Source organism: Puma concolor, chromosome C1 (genome assembly GCF_028749965.1).
Source record: "Puma concolor isolate L17-30 chromosome C1, mPumCon1.1.hap2, whole genome shotgun sequence".
Classification (NCBI taxonomy): domain Eukaryota; kingdom Metazoa; phylum Chordata; class Mammalia; order Carnivora; family Felidae; genus Puma; species Puma concolor.
Genome location: NC_141674.1, coordinates 18971960 through 18992676, shown reverse-complemented (window position 1 = coordinate 18992676; position 20717 = coordinate 18971960). Strand labels below are relative to the sequence as shown.

General features: G+C 48.3%; 1 protein-coding gene across 3 annotated transcripts in view; it reads left to right on the top strand.

The window, feature by feature from the left end:
* The first annotated feature begins 914 nt into the window (after positions 1 to 914).
* RHCE (Rh blood group CcEe antigens) overlaps positions 915 to 20717 on the top strand; it is a 56495-nt gene continuing 36692 nt past the window's right edge. For 2 of the 3 annotated variants that reach the window (XM_025912383.2, XM_025912384.2), the window contains exons 1-5: positions 917 to 1198; positions 10712 to 10898; positions 14853 to 15003; positions 19081 to 19228; positions 19998 to 20167. In XM_025912383.2, the coding sequence (XP_025768168.1) occupies positions 1051 to 1198; positions 10712 to 10898; positions 14853 to 15003; positions 19081 to 19228; positions 19998 to 20167 (804 nt within the window). In that variant the 5' untranslated portion in view covers positions 917 to 1050. Of the gene's footprint in view, positions 1199 to 10711; positions 10899 to 14852; positions 15004 to 19080; positions 19229 to 19997; positions 20168 to 20717 lie in introns of all 3 variants that reach the window. The other variant, XM_086716076.1, reaches the window with a different exon arrangement.

Genomic DNA, 20717 nt, shown 5'->3' with positions numbered 1-20717 from the left:
CAACCACTCATGCCCCAGGCAGGATCCTGGGTCGCTCTGTGAGGAGGTGAGTAGGGCTGGAGACAACCACAGCCTAGGGCTGGGGCAGGACCCTGCCAGGTTTTTACTAGAGCTGGACCCAAGTCTCCTTTTTATTCCCCCATCTACCCTTAAAAGACTTACAAACAAGTAGATTTAAATACAGATTCAAATACAAATAATTTCAACTGTGTAACTCTGAGAATTTAGTTCCCCTTGGGCCCTGTCTGTATCCTCCTCAGGGCTTAGTATTGTTCTTTGCTTCCATTCATTCATTGATTCATTCATTCATTCTTGTTCAATACGTCCTTGTGAAGCACTCACTGGGTGCCCTTTCTGAGGTGGTAAGGTATTAAAGAGAAATTTTGTGAATCCAAATCCCCCTCTGAGCCTTAGTTTCCCCATCTGTAAAAGAGGAGTGTTGACCCGTTCTCTACCTGTCTGGTGAGGGAAACTGAAGGAGCGAGCAAAGGAGGGTTCTTATGTTTGGGTGCTGAGTGAATGAATGCCCTCTCTCTCTTTTTTTTTTTTAACATTTATTTATTTGTGAGAGACGGGGCACGAGCAGAGGAGGGGCAGAGAGAGGGGGAGACACAGAATCCGACGCAGGCTCCCGGCTCTGAGCTGTCAGCACAGAACCCGACGCGGGGCTCGAACTCACGGACCGCGAGATCATGACCTGAGCCGAGGTCAGACGCCCAGCCGACTGAGCCACCCAGGCGCCCCACGAATGCCGTCTTCTAAACTGAGCACAGTGCCTGCCGCAGAGTAGGAGCGCAGCAACTACTTGTGGAATGAATAAATGAATAGCGAATGAATGAGTTCATGTTGGAATAAGTGCATTTCTTCCCCCTCCCTGTCATAGTCCCTCTGCTCCTGTGTTAACTCCATAGACAGGCCAGCAGAGCCAGTCTTGCAGCCTGAGATAAGGCTGTTGGCGGGTGTCTCCCCTATGACTCCCTTGAGGGGGGGACGAGGGCAGACGGCTGATGCCTGGAGCTGGTGAAAGTGCCACACGGAGCCGGACCCAGAATGGGCTCTAAGTACCCACGATCCATGCATTGCTGCCTGCCCCTGTGGACCCTAGTGCTGGAGGTGGCTCTCATTGTCATCTTCTTCTTTTTCACCTCCTATGACACTTCCTCACAGGATCCAAAGAAGCTCATGGAGACCTATCGAGGTGAGTGTCCAGAGGGGAGGTGGTCACAGAGGCAAGCAGCAGGGACAAGGGAAGAGGAGGTCCGTGATCCTCCGGGGGCCTAGAGGTTCCTTTCCACAAAGTTGTTGAGTAAATAGGTTCCCACACCTTCTTCCGTGGGTTGTGCAAAGACCCAGCCAACAATGTAGGCTCTCCTTTAGGACCAGCGTGGACAACCCCTCTTCCATGAAGCCTTCCTTGATTTGTCAGGGCAGTCCGGGGCCTCCTAGTCTGTATTTACAGAATTCCCTTTGCCAAATGGTCTTTGTAAGTCTCTGCTTCTCTGTCCCCTCCTCCCCTTTCTCCTTAACAGCAAGGAATTTCACGTTGTTCGGCTTTTAGTTTTTGTTTCCTGTTTGGGGGTCTCTCTTGTTCATTTCTGTGCCACCCTCCTTTCCGGAGCTTTGGTCTGTTGCCCCTCCTCCACCCCCAGCCTTCTCCTCACTTATTGGCCGGAAGTCTGCATTCTGTCTGCAAACCCAGAGGCATAGGTATGGCTGAAGAGGAGTGTAGAATGGTCGTTATTCTACATGCAGCTAAAAATAGTCACAGACTGTGACGAGGACAACTGTCAACAAGACGGGGGTGTCGCTTTTGCTTTTTTAATTTTTTAAAAATTATTATTTTTTAAATGTTGTATTTATTTTTGAGAGAGAGAGCATGAGCAGGGAAGGGGCAGAGAGCGAGGGGGCAGAAGATCCTAAGGGGCTCCGCGCTGACAGCAGCGAGCCTGATGCAGGGCTCGAACTCACAAACTGTGAGATCATGACCTGACCCGAAGTCAGACGCTTAACCGACTGAGTCAGCCAGGTGCCCCTGCTTTTTGCTTTTTTAAAAAAAAATTGAGATGAGTTTCAAGTCATCTCAGGGGGACGATATCTTATCTATGATAATGGATGGGCCTCCTTGAGTGACCTCCCTGAGACAAAGCTGAACCTGGAGTCTGGTTGAGTGCCTGCTTCTTCCTAAGAGATGTGAACTGGCTAGTTAGTTAAAGCAAAGGTAAGGCATCCCGGGGCCTCAGCAGCAGGAGTGGGACAAAGAGATGGGGGGGGGGGGGGGGCGGGAGGGGGCAGGCAGGGAGATAGGTCGGGGGAGGGAAGCATCTACACTTCAGGGGCTGCCTAGGGAGGGGCCCTAGGCTTGTTGTACCTAACAAGCAAGGCCTGGGCACAATTTAAATTCATTTCAGTTTACCTTAATTCTTTTCAATCCAATACAGTGTAATTCAATGCATGCATGCATTCATTCATTCAACCCTGTTATCGTATCCCTAAATGTGGGATTTAGACACATGCCAATCAGAGCTAATATTTCTTGAACTCTCACTATGTACCAGGCACTATTTAAATGCTTTATGTTGAACCCTCACAACAACCCCATGAGGTAGGTATGATTATGATCTCTGTTTTTCATATAAGGAAATTAGGCACATAGATGCTGAAGAGAGGTCACTCAGTAGCGACAGCATAGCAAATTTAAATTTATACAGCCTGGTTTTAGTTTCCATGCACTTAACCATTTGGCTTCACTGCCCCATTTCACAACGAGGTCGAGTCACTTGTCGTATAACCATTGGGTATAGGAGCCAGTATTTAAACTCTCTAGAGTGGCTCCAGGGTCCATGTTCTTCAGCCTTGTGCTGTGCTGCTAGCATAAAGTGTCCTCAGACACTCACTTTCCATAGAAGCACAGAGAAGAGCCCATAACCTGGGCAAGGGAGTGGATAGTGTCAGGGAAGTCTTCTGGAAGGAAGTGACTGCCCAGCCAGGTCTTGGAGGCTCAGTAGGAGTCAACCATGTGAAAATGGATCATCATCCAGAGTGAGAGGACAGCAAGAGCCACTGTGTGTGCACTCATTGGAGTGGACCAGGTGAAGGCTTAACATTGCAACATTGGAGCACCAAGATGGGGGTAGGACATGGTAGACCGACTGGATTGAGTCTGGAGTTTGACCCTCATGCTGCTGACCTAATAGGACGAGTTTGGGTTCAGGTTATGGTGAAAGCCATTTCAGGGCTAGTGTAGGGGCAGGGGAAGGGGCCATGACTAGAGGTGAGGGACTGGTATGAGACTAGTGTGTAATATGGACCAGAGAGCTTCAAATGCTTCTGATCATTTTTCAAGCATGCACCATATTTACATGTTACAGGCAAAGTACTGCTACGTTAATATCTTTCATACATTATAATAATACATACACACAAATTAGAAAATTTGAAAGAGGTCAAATGAAATACATAATATTTTCAAATTACAGGTTGTGAGGGTACCAGGACCAGTCAATCTTGAGGCAAGGTCCATTGTTCCCATTACCAAGAAAGAATGTAAATCCATTCCTAGAGTCTTCTTGATAATTTCAAATTCTCTTGGTTGACTTCCTGTCAGATCTAATTAGACTGACTTCTTTTTAACTTTGTGACCAGTAAAGAGTTTGCACAACTCTTTGCCCTTTTTTTTTTTTCATACACTTGGCTGCCATTACGGTTTTGCCTTCATTCGGTGGTTTTAGGCAGGCGTCCGTTCCGTGAAGGTTAGTTGAACTAGAACTAGGTAACCTAATCTGTCAACTCACTTAATCTAATCCAGTCCAGGGGAACAACAATGTTATTCAAACCTGCCAATTCCAAAAAGACATTTTTGAGACAATCAGCAAGAATCCTGTACGATACCCAGGAATTGTTGTTAGTTTTGTTAAGTCTGAGAGCAGCATGCTGGGGTTTTTTTAAAGGCCCTATCTGCTAGAGAGATATACTGAAATGAGGCAATGTCTGGGGCTTGCTTTATGCCAAAATAAATAAATAAATAAATAAATAAATAAATAAATAAATAAATAAATTAAATAAAATAAATAAAAAAGAAAAAGAAAAGAAAGAAAAAGAAAACAGTGGAAAAGGATAATAAAATAAGATTGGCCCCGTGTGACAGTCATCAAAACTGGGAATGGGCACATGACATTCATCAAGTGACTCTCTGCTCTTGTATATGCTTAAACTTTTCCATAATCCATAATCAAATTTAAAACAAAAACAAAACGAAATCCTGCCATCCGTTGCAACATGATGAATACAGAGAAACAGATGTCCCCTCTTCCCTGTGGCCCAATACTCCCCTCAGGCCACCTTCCAAAGCTAGGAGACTGGAAGCTGTCTGACATCCTGAGCAGGCAGAGGAGGCTCCTGGAGTAACGTGGATCTTAAATGCTCTCAGAAATGCAAACTTCACCCAGGGCCTTTGGAGGAAGAGGCGCCTAGATCAGTGGTTCTCAAAGTGTGGTCCCCAGAGCAGCCACCTCAGCCACGGACACCTCAGGAATTTGTTAGAAATGCAGATTCCCAAGCCCAGTCCATACCTATCCATCAGAAATGTTCGGGGTGGGGCCCAGCAACCTGAGTTTTCCCAAGCAAGCCCTCAAAGTGACTCTTATGCATGTGAAAAGTTTAACAAATGTTGGAGCCAGACGGATTCAAACCCCGCCTCTGCCTCTCCTTAGCTGTGAGACCTTGGGCAAATTATTCACCATCTCTCTGCTTCATTGCTATCACATGACAATAGTACTTTCTCCATACGTTGTTGAAAGGATTGGAAGAACAAACACATATAAAGACTGATTAAACGTATTTGCTTTTATTATTAATAGACTTTAATTTCTTCTATTTTTTAAATACCATTTTTTAATGTTTACTTATTCTTGAGAGAGAGAGAGAGAGAAAGAGATTGACCAAGCATGAGTGGGGGAGGGGCAGAGAGAGAGGGGAACAGAGAGTCCGAAGCAGGCTCCAGGCTCTGGCTGTCAGCACAGAGCCCGACATGGGGCTCGAACTCATGAACTGTGAGATCATGACCTGAGCCGAAGTCGGACGCTTAACCGACTGAGCCACCCAGGCGCCCCAGTTCCTGATACTTTTATAAAAACAAACAAAACTGGAAGGGCTAATATGTTCCTCCGGGAGCCCCTGTGGATCTTCTGGAGCATCTTCTGAGGTGTGCGTTCCCTACACTGGCGACCACCGTCCACACGGCTGGCGATGAGACCAAATGGGCAGGGACCATGAGGGAGAAGCAAAGAGTCACAACATTCAAGAGATAGCTAGGAGATCAAATGAGCTGTACCCAGTGAAAGTGAAAGGAGCTCAACAACGATATATTCACTCTAGGCTTGGGGTTGAGGCGCCTCTGAGATGCTTAGGGGAAGCAGAGTGTATCAGCTATCCATGGCTGCATAACAGACCACCCCCAAACGTAGTGACTTCAAATGGCCATTTTGATTTGTTAATGGCCATTTGATTTGTTCCCGATTGTGATTAAGTGGTTCAGCGATACTGGTTGGGCCCAGCCGGGTGGTTCTTCTGTCGGTTTCCTAGGCTCTCTCGTGCATGTGCAGCCTGGAGGTTTGACTGGGGTGGGACGGCCTCATTCACATGTTTGGCGGGTGATGCTGGCTCGTAGTGCATGTGATGTGGCTCCATCACCCTAGCCCAGACTTCTTCACATGGTAGCAGAATAGTTACTGCCGCAAAAGAGGGCAAGCCCCAATGAGTGGGTGCTTTTCAAACCTCTGCTTGTATCGTGTTTACTCATGTCTCATTGGCCAAAGCAAATCACAAGGCCCAACCCAGGGGGGAGGGGCCTATACTGGAAGGCATGATTCTTTCATTGGAACCCATTACTGTAAAGATCTATACACAGAGCCTCTTCCAGGACTGCCAGACTGGGGGAACATCCTGGGCCCTGCACTGTGGATACTACCCAACTCCCCCCTTACTCCCCAAAGGGAGGAGAGCTACTAAAAGACACGAGGGGCTTTCCCACTGACATATAAATATGGTACCCCCAAATCCTAGAAAGTCCCATGTCTTAGCCTTGGCTGTCCCCTTTGATTGGGAAATCTCTTTTTCTATTCCCAGAATGCTGTAGGGGTGAAGGTAGGGTGGGAGTAGAGGCTATTGGGGAGCAGAAATCAGCATGGGCACTATGGGTGGTCCCAGTCTGGGGCTGCCGAGATCTTCTCAGTCAGCAGTGGGGAGAATAGTGCGGAAGTCGAGCCTCCTAAGGGACAGAAGCTGGGTCTGGCTTCACAGCTGTTGGTGCTGAAGTGCCTGCAGGCCAGAGGAAGGAGCAAAGGCGGGTGGGAACACAGAGCTAGGATCACAGGGGCAGCCAGGCCGGAGGTGCCCAAAGTCACACAGCTAATGAGTGGTAGGCACAGGATACGTGATTTGCGTGAACCGGCGAAAATGTTCGTGACAATCCTCTGAGCAGGCACCATTGTTTCATACCCATTTTACAGATTAGGCAGCCGGGACACAGAGGTAGAGCCAGCCTCTGGACCCTGACAACCTGACTCAGTCCATACTCTTCACCATTACACTATGTGTGCTATACGGAGAGGCACGATGTGTGGTGGTTAAACCCAGATGGTCCAGATTCAGATTGCTCACCATTTGCTAGCTGTGTGACCTGGGCTAGTTACAGCACCTCTCTGTGCCTCCCTTTCCTTATATGTAAAATGTGGGTAACAAATAGGACGTACTGCGCGAAGTTGCTGTCGGTTAAAGCTGTCAGGCACTTAGAAGGGGGCCTGGTGTGGGGGGGCGCACCACATACGTGGCTGCTGTTACAATGCTGGTAACAAGTGCCTCGTCTCAACACTGGCCTCTCAGGCTAGACCCTTTCTGCAAGCCATGGGGCTTTCGTAAAATTCTCCGGAGGCCTGTCTTAGACTGTAAAATTCCCCTCTGGGGCCCAGTCACGGGGGCCCCTGTCGCACATCCACTCCTTATCACCCCTGAACACCTTAGAGGCCATTAGCTTATCAGCCCAGCAGCCGACGTGGGGTGCAGCGCCGGCTCTGAGAGGTGGAGGCTGGCACCACTGGGGACGCTCTGAGCTGGGACCTGGCCCTGAAGTGGGGGTCCGGATAATGAGACCTAGGAAGAATCAGAGAGGGGCCTGGGAGACCAGGAGAAGAAGCAGGAGAGTGCAGGGAGCGGAAAGGCCTGAATTCTAATGTCATGGACTGATTCATTTAGGGTGAATGGGCTCTGTCGACAGCTCCCAGAAACTGCCACCCTGACTTTATCCCGCTGGGTGGAGTACAGCTCCTCCCTTAGAGACAGTGTGGGGCCTTGGGGAGGAAGGCCCCGAGCTCCTACACCGGGCAGTGGTGGGGACGGTAGCTGTGCCTGATAAAGCCCCCCCACCCGAGATCCTCTGACTTCCTCCTCCTTAGGGCCCCGCCTCTGCCCTATCCCGGTCACCCTCCTCTCCCCACCCATCGATCCTCTCCTCAGAATATGCCAGAGTTGGGGCGCCTGGGTGGCTCAGTCGGTTAAGCATCCGACTTCGGCTCAGGTCGTGATCTCACGGCTCGTGGGTTCGAGCCCCTCGTCGGGCTCTGTGCTGACAGCTCAGAGCCTGGAGCCTGCTTTGGGTTCTTGTGTCCCTCTCTCGCTCTGCCCCTCCCCCACTCATGCTCTCTCTCTCTCTCTCTCTCTCTCTCTCTCTCTCTCTCAAAAATAAATAAACATTAAATATTAAAAAAAAAAAAAGAATATGCCAGAGTTATAAGGGCCTTAGAGAGTACCAAGTCCAACACCTACATGTTTACGGAGAGAGAAATTGAGGCCCAAAAGAGGACAAGGCCCTTGCCTGAGGTCCCTTAGTGAGGTGGGGGTGGACAAGAGCGAGAAACAGCCCAGCCCGGTTAAAGAGCACCATACCTGGGGGTCAGAGCTTGGTTCTGCTGCCAGCATGCTCTGTGGCCTTGAGGAGGTCACAGGCTCTCTCTGGTCTGCTTCTACACAATGGGAGGAAAATGAAAGGGTCTCCCGACTCATGGAATCTTCAGTAAGTCTGGACCCTATGCATTTAGAGTTGCTGCTAAATGGCACACGGGTTGGGCTTAACAGCAGTCTTTAAGACAAGATTGAATTTGAATGCTGAAAGCGGGGTGTCCGATCTCTAGTTGGCCACAGGCCCTTTCATCCATACGGTTTCCTGCTTGGGTCCTGAAGGAATTTGAGCGCTCCCAAGAGAAACGCCCTGTACATGTGCCAAGAGGGTGCCAACACGAGACTGAAATGTTGCCTGCACCTTTCTCTCCCCCCATGTCAGGGGAGAAGGGGCAAAAAGTTGAATCAGTGCCCTTTCTCACCTACTCCCCAAGCTCCCAGAGCCTTTGGGGTCCTCAGGGGTCTCCAACATCCTGGTGTGATTGTTTGGGGACACGTTAACACCCACCCAAGTTTGATGTGTACGACCCTAGGTCTACGCATTTCTCAATGAAAGTGGGTTTAAATGTAACTCGAAGTAGCTTTCTGAGACTTTGGAGAGTTCTGGAAATGAGTGCTTCCTCGTTGTCATCAGGGCCAGGGCTCGAGGCCCGCGGAGAGCAGGTGGGTTCTGGTAACCGTGACGGTGAAAAGAATGACGGCGGTGCTGGTGAATCGCCACCACTTACGGAGTGCCAAGCACTTGAACAAAATATCACTTCCTTCAGCTCTCCCGCCCCCTCGGAGGTGGGTATAATGGCCCTTATTTAGCTGACGAGGAAGGTACGGCACCTCCGAGGGCACAGAGCTATGAGGTTGAAGCATCTATAAAATGCCATTTTTATAGGTCAAAAATGGCCAAATGTTGGCAATTTTAATACTGTTTAACCTAACGGGGAATGACAGAACTGGGACCAAACAGAAGTGTCTCAACTTGAAGGCTGTGCTTTCTTTGGTGTGTGTGCGTGTGTTGTTTTGTTTTTGTTCACTGTCTAAGTGCTGGTTGTAGAAAATTTAAACACAGAAAAAGAAAAGGAAAAAAAAAAAAAAAGTAAAACCCTCTCCAAACCAGAGGATAATATTCATCGGGGGAAAAGTTCTTGCAAGTTCTCTCCCTGGGTAATTATACATGTGAAATACTCGGTGTTTGTTGATCAAACGTCTTTCTGTCCTGAGTGATGATGGGCATTATAGCATCGGACTCTGGGGACCCGACGAGGGGTGTGATCATTTTTCCCATTGAGCGGGTAAGAAAACTGAGAGTAGATAGTGTGGTGGGTGAAGGCACAGGCTTCGGGGCAGACCATCTAGGTTTAAATCTGGCTGTACGAGCTGGGGTGAGTTACTTCACTCCTCCGTGGCTCAGCCTTCACATCTGTGACGTGGTGATAAGAACAGCACCCGCCTTGGAAGGTGGTTGTACGAAATAAGTGAGATGGTCTGTGTGAGGTGATTAAAATCCTGGCTGGCTCAGTCCGGAGAGCGTGGGATTCTTGATCTCAGGGTCATGAGTTCGAGCCCCGCGTTGGGCAGAGAGATTACTTAGAAAAATAAAGTAAATAAAAGAGTGTTGCCATATGGGAAACGCTTAATACATGCAGGCTGCTACTAAAGTTCAGAGACATTACACAACTAGCTTAAGCCGCACAGCTGGAAACTGCTAGAGCCCTGATTTGAACCCACGTTTGTCAAGCTGCGAACCAGTTTTCAAGCTTGGAAGTAAATACAAGGGTCCACCCTTTTCCTTTTGCTGGACCTCTCCCTGCCGTTAGACAAGTCTCTTGCGCTCACCTGCCACAGCAGCCCTTGAGCAGGGTCCAAGGCTGAAAAAAGGTGAGGGTCACTCAGAAGGCCCTGGTGCTTTCTGCCCGAACACTGGGTCCCTCCCAGCAAGGGACAAAGGGAGAGAGCTGTTTTCTGCAAGGATAATCTGGTTCTTATCAACAGAACTTCGGGACCTGCTTCTGCCCCCTCTTTTCTGGGCCAAGTCACTGGCTTCTGTGGCCTTATTTTCTTTCTTTTTAAAAAAAAAAGTTTTAACGTTCATTTATTTTTGAGAGAGAGAGAAAGAGACACAGAGCACAACTGGGGGAGCGGCAGAGAGAGTGGGGGAAACACAGAATCCGAAGCAGATTCCAGGCTCTGAGCTGTCAGCGGATGAGCTGTCAGAGCCCAATGCAGGGCTGGAACCCATGAACCGTGAGATCATGACCTGAGCCAAAGTCAGATGCTTAACCCACTGAGCCACCCAGGTGCCCCATGTGGCCTTATTTTCTCACGTACATGATCAGGAGGTTGAATCTGATCCTCCATAGCAGCGGTAATTACCTTCATTGAATGTCAACCGTGTGCCAAGCATCGATCCAGATGTTTTACACATGTTCATTCCATCGAGTTTAGTAATAATAATTGCTACATTTACTGAGCACTTACTATGGGCCAGGCCCTGCCTTTGTGCCTACCCAGCATTAGCTCATCGAATCTTTGCCTCAGCCCTGCCTGCTATGTATTTTCCCCATGATTCAGATGAGAAGACTGAGGCTCAAAGAGGCAAAGCAACTTGCCCAAGCACTCTTCAATGGTCCCTTCCAGCTGCCACCCCCGCAAATTCACACGGAATGTAGGTACATTCTAATTCTGTAAGTTCTGTAAATTCCAATTTCATACAACTTTCCGTTTCGTCTGCCTCCCTTTCTCCTTCTCCATATTTGCTCCTGGGCAGTCCTGCAGGATGTTACCATCATGGTGGCCCTTGGCTTTGGCTTCATCAACTCGTCTTTGCGGAGATACGGCTGGAGCAGTGTGGCCTTCAATCTCTTCTTGCTGGCCCTGGCAGTGCAGTGGGCAGTCCTACTGGATGGGTTCCTGGAGCAGCTCTCCCCTAAGAAGGTGGTCATCAAACTGTCCAGGTAAGCAGACAGTGGCTGGATCGTTTTGTGGATCCTTGAGGTATGGGGCCCAAGAGGGCTGGCTCTAGAATAGCTGGGATGTCCCCTTGAAGCCATGCGATATTGGGATATACCCTCACAAATTATCCACTCTTTATCTAAAATTCAAATTGGGGGCGCCTGGGTGGCTCAGTCGGTTGAGCGTCCGACTTCAGCTCAGGTCACGATCTCACGGTCCGTGAGTTCGAGCCCCGCGTCGGGCTCTGGGCTGATGGCTCAGAGCCTGGAGCCTGCTTCCGATTCTGTGTCTCCCTCTCTCTCTGCCCCTCCCCTGCTCATGCTCTGTCTCTCTCTGTCTCAAAAATAAATAAACGTTAAAAAAAAATTAAAAAAAAAATAAAATTCAAATTGAACTGGGAATCCTGTATTTTCTCTGACAACCCCGGGCTCAGATCTACAGCCCTCCCCAAGTCCTTTCTTTATTATCGACTGTGATTTTGTAAAGTTACACAAGCAGCATGGGTTCAAAGAAAAATGAATAGAGATTACAGAAAAAAGAAAAAGAAATATCACAGTCTCTTGAAAATACAAAAGTACTGCTAGTCCTCAAATGTTGGTGAGCAAGAAATAGCCACGCCTTTCAATTAAGGTTGATCCATTTGGCTGTATTTGTATGAAACTCTTAGAAGTAGCAAAATGACCCATGTTGCTAGGAGTCAGAATAATGGTTACATGGGGAATGCGATGATTACTGAATAGGAAGGTGCAGTCGGTAGAGCATGCAAACCTTCGTCTCGGCGGCATGAGTTCAAGGTCCACGTTGGGCATGGTGCCGAGCCCCCCGCCAAAAAAAAGACAAAAAATTTTTTAAAATTAAAAAAGCCGTTAGCCCATGACAGGAGAAACTAGGTAGAATTTACCTTGAAAATTGGTTTTTGGTTTTCTCCACCTCTGAATCTCTGTCCTGCCCAGATGATGATGGTAAATCCCATCTTGGGGGACCTGTCAGCTCTCCAGGCCACTCCACCCTCCCCTCTGAAGCCCTGCATCTCTGAGCACCGCTGTTGAACATCTCCCTGTGAGCCAAACACTGTACCAGGCAGTGCACAAACATGGCTTCGTTTAACCCTTCCAGCAGCTGGCTAACTGGTGTACAGGCTCCAAGAGCATAAGGCACTTACCAAGGGTCACACAGTTAAGGGGTGGAAAATGGCTTTAGCTTTTAACTATCCGTATGCAGCCCTTCCCACACACTCCAGGGTGGTCAGAACATGAAACATACAGAGCCCGGTCGGTTCTCTACTGACCCTGATAAAAACCTCCACATTTTTTTCTTCTAACAAGTTTTAGGCTAATCCCCACGGGGATTCAATCTGTCCCCACCCCATCCCCCCAAGAAACACCTGGGAAGAGGCAAAGGGCACTCTCCGGAGGAGCTCTGACAGCGGTGGCCCTGGTCTGGCGTTTCTGCTGCCTTGGCTTCAGGTCGCACAAACCTTCAGCCTCCTGCACCTACTGTCCAGGCATCTCTGGGCTGCTCCTTCTAAGGTCCCCCGCCCACAGGGACCAACTTGTTCTTGACTCAATCCAGGAAGACAAGAAGAGGCCCTTTGCAGCCTGAGTGAACTCCCCTGCCCCGCCTCTGACCTCTTGGATCCTCCCAGCTGTGACCCCCACCCCCCACCCCCACTGGGACTGACTTCCCAGATTGGAACAGAGAGCTTCTTCCCGGGGCTTCTTCCAGGGGCTGGGCTGGTGCAGGGGACGGGGCCAGGCTTGCCTCCGGTATAGCGCCCTCCCCTTCCCCCTGGGCCTCCCCTGCGCTGTGCAGCCTGACTTGGCACTGAGTTGCTTTGAGTCACCGATGACCAGTCCCTTCAGGGCAGGGGCCTGTCCCACTCAGCTTTGTCCTTTGTTTTCCTCACGTAGTGAAGACTTAGTAAATGGTTACTGGAACAAAATGAAAATAAAAAGAACCCTGAAAGTTATGATATTTTTAATGCTGTATTTTGAAAGGTTCAGGAGGCCTCCACCGGAGGATAGTGGCGATAACCAACCCTCTTATTGTGCTTGAAATATATCAACTCAGTTTACCCTTAGAATAGCCTCATAGGCCTTGCCTCCACCTTATAAGCGAGGACACAGAAGCACAGAGTGGTTCAGTGATTTGCCCAAGGTCACACAGCCAGGATTCCAACCTAAGCTGGCTGGACTGGAGATGGCACTCCTAAATACTGTACTTCCCAGTCTCGACACCTCCCCAGTGCCAACTGGCCCCTGGGGTCTGGAATCCTACCACTGGCACATGTCCTCTTGCATCAGGCCCTTGCCAGTTAAATGAGTGCTCACCCAAAAGACATAACACGGCCAGTCGTGGTGAAACTTTGAGTAACTCCAGTTCTAAATAATTCCTGATCCCTGTGAGACTCCTTCCCAGGCCCTTGGTCCTCTCCTGATCTTCCCTCTGAAGTCCTTGAGCCTTAAGCAAGACACTATGTTGGCAGCAAATGCCGAGGAGGCTGTGTCCAGACTTCAGAGCACAGGCTTTGGATCCAGGCCAGCTGGGTTTGAGCCTCAACTTTTGTTGTTAACTAGCTTTATGGCCCAAAGAGTCACCTCTTCTAGTCTCAGTGTCCTGTTCTGTAATGTGAAGGTACTGACTGGTACCCTAGCATTGTTTACCGAAGGCCACTTAGAAGATTAAAACTTATTCACTTATTTATTTTAAAGGTTTATTTGAGAGCGAGCGAGTAGGGGAGGGGCAGAGAGAGGGAGAGAGAGAATCCCAAGTAGGCTCCACACTGCCAGCACAGATCATGACCTGAGTTGAAATAAAAAATTGGACGCTTACCTGACTGAGCCATCCAGGTGCGCCAGAAGATTAAAATTTAAACGAGGGGGTGTAGTCGCAAGGCTGTTATACATAATGCTTAACAAATTATGTTATTTTGTACTGATGGTGGTTGGTGGTAGCATTAGGGAGGGGAGGGAGTCTCTGAGCAAGGTGCCCAGAGGAGGGTGAGTTGGTTTAACCACCATGGATTGTTCTGCTTAGTGCCACCTCCCCCAGGAAGCCCTCCCTGATGAACCCAGTCCACACTGCTCTCTCCCTCCAGTGAGCCACCCCCCTAGCCACATGATATCACGGATAGTCTTTGTGGACAGACTCACAGTGTCAGCCCCATCTCCTCAGCTGGATCATAAGTACCTTGAAAACAAGTTGTTTTCTCCTCTTGAATCCCCACACTGAGCTTGCTCATTTGTCAAGGCAAGGAAGGAATCAGCAATAGTGCTAACAATGCAGGCTCCTACTCCCGAGTTAGTCCTTTGTGCCAATCACGGTGCTAGACACACATGCACAAATTTTCCTTCTAATCCCCACAGCACTACCATGAGATAAATATCATCGGTCGTATTTTACAGAGGAAGGAACAGGCTCAGTGAGATTAAAGAGCTGCTCAAGTGGAAAAGCTGGGACTGGAAGCCAGGCTTGTCCTACTTCTAAACCCAGGCTCCACTACCAAGGAGAGGGTGGCGGGTGCTTGAATGACAGGCAGGCCAACAGGTGAAGAGCGCCCTCTATTGAGCATCTTTGCGAGATGAAGGCAGAAGAGAAGCTGGGGGCGCAGCGCCCCAGTTGTCAGACCCCAGAAGGGGGCCCTGAGGGAACAATCAGCCCCTGTAACTCACGACGACATTCCTACAAGAAATTCCTACACCGTGAATCGGAGTGTCCTCAGTAGGGATGAGTATGTGTGGATCAATTTCTCAGATATTGATGCCCCCTGATGGGGGAAGGAGCCCAAGGAGACCCTAGATGGGGCATCATCAGTCCCCGCGTGGGTGGAATCTTGTCTTCTTGTTCTCCTATCGCGTCCTCAGCTTCTTAAACAGCACCAGGCTGGTTGAACGAGGGAATAAGTGAATGCATGAATGAGAGGATTCTTTTCAGTCATCTCTCTCTCTCCCCCCCAGTATTAAGCTGGCCACCATGAGCGCCATGTCTGTGCTCATTTCAGCGGGTGCCGTTCTAGGCAAGACCAACCTGGTGCAGCTGGTGCTGATGGCACTGGTGGAGGTGACAGCCTTTGATGTCACGAGGATGATCCAAAGGAAGTACTTCATTGTGAGTAACAGCGCTGCGAGGAGGGGACTTCGGGGAGGAGGGGTCAGGAGATGTGGGGGGTGCGGAACACCACCTCCATTTGGTGGGTTTTCTGGGATTAAAACAAAATACAGGCCCAGATGGGGGTCCGAAGTGTGGTCTATGCTAAACGTTTAAACATAGCAACCTAATGGCTTTAACCAGAGGTGGTACAGTTGCTGGTGATGACAGGTCTAAGGTTTGACAGGGGATGTGGGTGACGGAAGTGTAATGCAGGAGAAAGATATTAGAAGAAAGAGGATCAAGGAACAGATAGAGGGGGTTGGATGGACCAAGATGATGACCTGGGGGAGTGATGGAGAGAAAGACTGTAAGGCAGGTGCTGAAATCCTCAGCGACCAAGAGGCAGGTAGATAATCAGCAAGGAGCATAGTGTCCGCTGGCAGGTCTTTTCAAGGGAGCTGGAGACATTTGGGGAGGGAAAAGGAACAGTTTAGAGTGGAAATTTAGATAGGAAGTTCTTACCATTTATTAATTTTCGGTTCTCCCCATCTGTCTATAGGACTTCATTTTAACCCCTACTTCAGTGTATATTTCCTATAAATAAGGGCATTCTATTACATAACGGTTGTTCAATTAACAAACTTTGGAAATTTACATTAACACAATATTATCTTATTCAAATTTCACCAATTTTCCCAATAACATCCTGTTACAGCAAAGTTTAAAAAATATAAATATATATATATAAAGTTTACATATATATAAAGTTTAAAGTTTATATAAATAGAAATATATAGTTTATATATATAAAGTTTAATATATATAAAATATATATAAAGTTTAGTTTATATAAATATATAAATATATATAAATATATAATATTATATATAAAGTTTGAAAAGTTTATATACATAAAGTTAAAAATATATAAATATCGTATTTTTTTCTTTTGGGTCCATGATCACACTTTCCATTCACTTCTCATGTCTCCTTAAACTTCTTTGATCTGGAACAGCTTCTCAGTCTTTATCTCTCATGAACTGGACATATTTCGAGGTTATAAGCCATTTATTTTGGAAGGCAGCTATGTTCACCACTATCTCACCAATACTGCACCTAAGCCAGTTATTTTGTCGAATGTGGCTTTGTGTAGTGTTTCCTCACGATTAGTTGAAGAATATGCATTTTTGGCAGAAATTACACGGGAGTGATGTTATGTCCTACTCAGTGCGAAGAATCAAGAGACACATGCTGTCAATTTGTCCCATTACTGAGGATGTTAACTCTGATCACCTGTTAAGATGATGTCTGCCGGGCTCTTCCACTGCAAAGTTACTGTTTTCCCCTTTATAATTAATAAACATCTTGTGGGAAGATAATACCCTGTTTCTTATCATGTTTTTCACACACTGATTTTAGCATGTTGATTTTTTTCTTTTGCCTGAAACAGTACGATGATTGCCAGTATTTTTTTCTTTTTTTAAAAGACTTTAAGTAATCTGTTTACTTAAATTATGTATTAAATAATCTCTATTTAGAGATCTCTAATCTCTAAACCCCAAGGTGGGGCTCATACTTAGAACCCCAACATCAAGAATCACAGACTCTACCAACTGAGCCAGCCAGGCGCCGCCCCCCCCCCCCCATATTGTTTTTTCTGATTCCATCTTCCCTTCCACACTCATTAGTTACCGTTCTGCTGTAAGAAAGAACTTTCTCTTCTTCTCCATTCATGCTTTTATTTGCTTGTTTATTTATTTAGATCACTATGGGCTCAGGGATTCACCCAGGCATACTTCATTTTCTGCCGCTTCTCTCTGCTTACTACAAGGATTAATTCCCACCCCTTACTTTCAAGGAAGAAAATTGCACTGGAGCTTTTTTACACAAAACGAAGGGAATTTAACATAAGGACCACCAAGGGCAAGGGGTGGCAGCCAGTCTCAGGACTGGAACTGGATCTGAGGAGTCTTTAAGACCCCAGGCAGTTCACGCTCTCCATCTCTGGGTTCTGTTCCTCCCTGTACATCCAACTTCTGTGCACGTCAGCTTTCTCTTTGGTGGAGACCACGTATCTCTCCTACCGCTCTTGTTCATGCGCCTCTAAGGCCCGGATCCTACAGGAAACAGCTCTCTTTGCTCTCAGCTAGTCCCAGGTCTATGGTCCAGTAAGATAGAATCTGATTGGCTCCCGCGGCCACATGTCTATTCTGGGCCAATCAGCTGCAGCCAGCGTGGGTGGTCACAGAGTAAACACGTGGCTAGTCAAGAGAAGGGGTGAATTCCCAGAGCTGCAACGCGCGTTGTGTGCCGTTCGTTGTTTGTAAACCTGTGCCTGCTTTGCCAGGGTCCCCGTAATGATTGTTTTAAAAGGCCGCAGTTTTTCAAAGCCATCTCCTCTCCTCTCTTCTCTGCGGCTTTGAATCGCTAGGTGAGATGGTGCACAGGAGGATTTAGTACTGATTTTGAGAGGTGGCCGCTTCACCTCGGAACTTCAGTTCAGCCTGGGTTCTTGAGTGGAAAGACTCAGGAGGAAACCAGAGGCAGCAACCAGAGCTGTTTCAGTGGAGGCAACTCGAGAAATGGGTACAGTATTCCACGCCAACAATCCCCACTTGTGGTTCCTGGATTCCTGGGGGACCTCACACAATTTTTACAAGGCACTATCACAGACTTTCGTTTTCATGTATAAGTGAAATGTGTGAAGGTATCCTTCCCGTTCACTCGTTCGTTTCACATGTCTATTCCATGTCTATTATGTACCAGGCGTCTTTTAGGCAATGCAACTGTTGGGGACCTTCCATTCCAGAGGGAGAGGCTGCCAATAAACCATCAAATAGGCAAACGGTATCGCGTGTTAGAGAGTGTTAAGTACTACAGAGAAAAAATAAAATGGGAAAGGAGATATGAAGAGTTGAAAGAGGGATAAAATGTTAACAAGGTGGCCAGGGAAAGCTTCCCTGAGTAAAAAAAAAAAAAAAAAGAAAAAAATTTGAGTAGAGACATGAAGGCAGCAAGTGTACAAGCCACGTGGGTGTCTGCCTATAAGGGCAGGTCAAGGGCAGGGCGGTGGGAGTGGCCTGCCTCTTCCAGGAGTATTTTATTGCCCACGCTGTTTAGAATTGTTGGCGCGTGGTGATAATAAAAAGACAGGCTTTTAATTGCTTTTATTATTGTTTTAAATTCTCTCCAGACAATGCACCCTCTGCCTGCCTGCACCCATGGTGGCTCACTCCTTTCACCTGGCATTCCAGGCATTGGAAAAGCCAGTGTGAAGTGGGACTGACATGGGAGCATATCTGTGGGTTTGAGAAAGAGTGAGAGTGTGTCAGGAGTGGAGCAGGAGGTGAAGCCGGGGAGGTTAGGGAGCGAGCAAGTCACAGAGGGTTCTATAGGTCAGAGCAAGAACGTGGACGTGGACATTGAGCGAGACAGGAACCATTGGAAGATTCTGAACAGAGATGGCCATGCGCTGACTGAGTTGTTCACAGGGTCGCTCTGGCTGCCATGTGGAGAGGAGTCAGTAGGGGGACGGTGATTATTGCAATAATTGGGGGTAGGGGTGATGGTGGGGCCAGTGAGGCATGGTGGTAAAAACTCTGCCAGTTCTGGATATTTCTTTGAAGGCACAGTTGACAGGACTTACGAGTGGTCCACTAAGTGAGTTATTAAGGATGACTAACTTTGATGTTCATAAAGCAAACTTAGCGTACGTCTAGCATTTACTAAAGACTTTTAGTTCAGCATTATAAAGTCTGGCTGCTTTATGCTGCAAAATTTATATTGCTCACCTCTCCATCAATTCTGCCAAAAGTAGGAAGCAGTGGGGGCGCATGTCCATGTGGCTTTTTGCCTCACCTAAGTGGATCCCAGCCAAAAGCATGTAAGAGCTACTGATAAGGCCAACCAGCAATTTCCTTGGAATAAGTACATGGTTACTCCCAGGTCTCCTCTGAGAGGGGAGCTGCTGGGCTGGCTAAGCGCCAAACGCTGGTCTCATGACTCCCAAGTCACACCTTAGGGTGAAGCTCAGAACTGTCTCCCGGGGATTGGCCCCTGGGCGGAGGCTGTGGGCATTCACTGCCTTTGTTGCAGAAGGACAACCACGTCAACATGATGCACATCCACGTGTTTGCAGCCTATTTTGGGCTGATGGTGGCCTGGAGCTTCCGGAGGCCTCTGCATGAGAGAGTGATGGAGAAAGATCAGACAGCAAAGAGCTCCAGTTTGTTTGGCATGCTGGGTGAGGACAAGGTGGGGTGGGGTGGGGTGTGGGTGGGTGGGTGGGTCTCACCCCTGGAGTGAGCCAGAGGTTCCCAGATGGCTCTGGGGAAAAATCTCTCTCTCCTTTACCAACCCACTCAGGGTCCTCGGAGCCCCTCCATGATGACTCATTTCCCTGAGTGGTGTTGAATGGATTCACAATCCCTTCTAGGGCAACGCCCTTCATTAATATCCAGAGGAGAGGGAAGACTCATGTACTTGAGTTTAAATCAGTTTGCCCAATCCTTTTGTCCTCCAGTTAAGGGAGGGAAGTGGATTAGTGGAGAAAGCGGAGGCCAGCAGTGGAGAGAGGGACAGGGAGGGGAAGAGGACGGTCATCCTGGTGTATCCTGCAAAGCTGCAGCGGAAATGCTGAACCCTGACTCCCGGGAGAGGCTGGGAGGAAATCAGGCAGTGAGCTGGGCAGCAGGTGACCCAACAGCCAGCTATGAGGCCGAATGAAATTGGCACATTACGTTCTCAAAATAAGCATTGGGCCATCACAAGTCGGACTCAGGAGGCCTGGGGGTTGGTGATCTCAACTCTCTGGGCCTTAGGTTTTTTGCTTGTAAAGTGTGTTAGTTGGGCCCTATCAACCTGAGAATTCAGAGGAGACATGACTTGCCCAAAGTCACATAGCTAGAAAGTGACCAGGCTGAGACTGACTTGCCCACTCCAGGAAGCACCCACAGGCTCAGGCTTTGGAGTAGGAGTGCTGGTTCTGGGAAGTGACCCTTTCTGGCCCCCAGGAACCCTCTTCTTATGGATATTCTGGCCGAGTTTCAACTCTGCTCTGCTGCTGGACTCTCCAAACGAAAGGAAGAATGCCATATTCAACACCTACTATGCTCTTGCGGTCAGCGCGGTGACAGCCATCTCGGTGTCGTCCTTGGCTCACCCCCAAGGGAAGATCAACATGGTGAGGAGGGGGCTGTCCCTTGGGGAGCACTTGGGTCTTGCAGGCTGGACACATCTTCACGCTTCCTGTCCCAGAGCTAGCCCCACCGGGTGACAGAGTCTTATCTGCAGTATCACGGAGCATCGGAGCATCGGGGAAGGGCACTGGCTTATCAAAGGGAACTACAGTGTAGAGACCATGAAATGATCAAAGGCTGTCTTCGGGGAGTGATTAAATCTATCAGTGTTGACATCAAACAGACATAAGTTTGAAACCTGTTTCTGCTAGTTACTAAAGCCAGCCACCATGAGGAAGAGTCAGCAGAGAAGAGCTAGAATAGAATCGGTCAGTCTCTCCCCTTCCCCTAAGAAATTTCTAGAATGGAATGAATAGAATCAGAGGTAAAGGAGTATGTTACTTTAGCCATGTGATCTTGGCTAAGCCACTTAAACCTTTGGAGCTACACTGGCTCATATGTGAAGAGGGACTTACAAGAACATGCTCATAAAGTGCTCCATGGCAAACATCACTGGCTATTACCAATGTGGCCAGGGAGTCTGTGTGTGTGAGT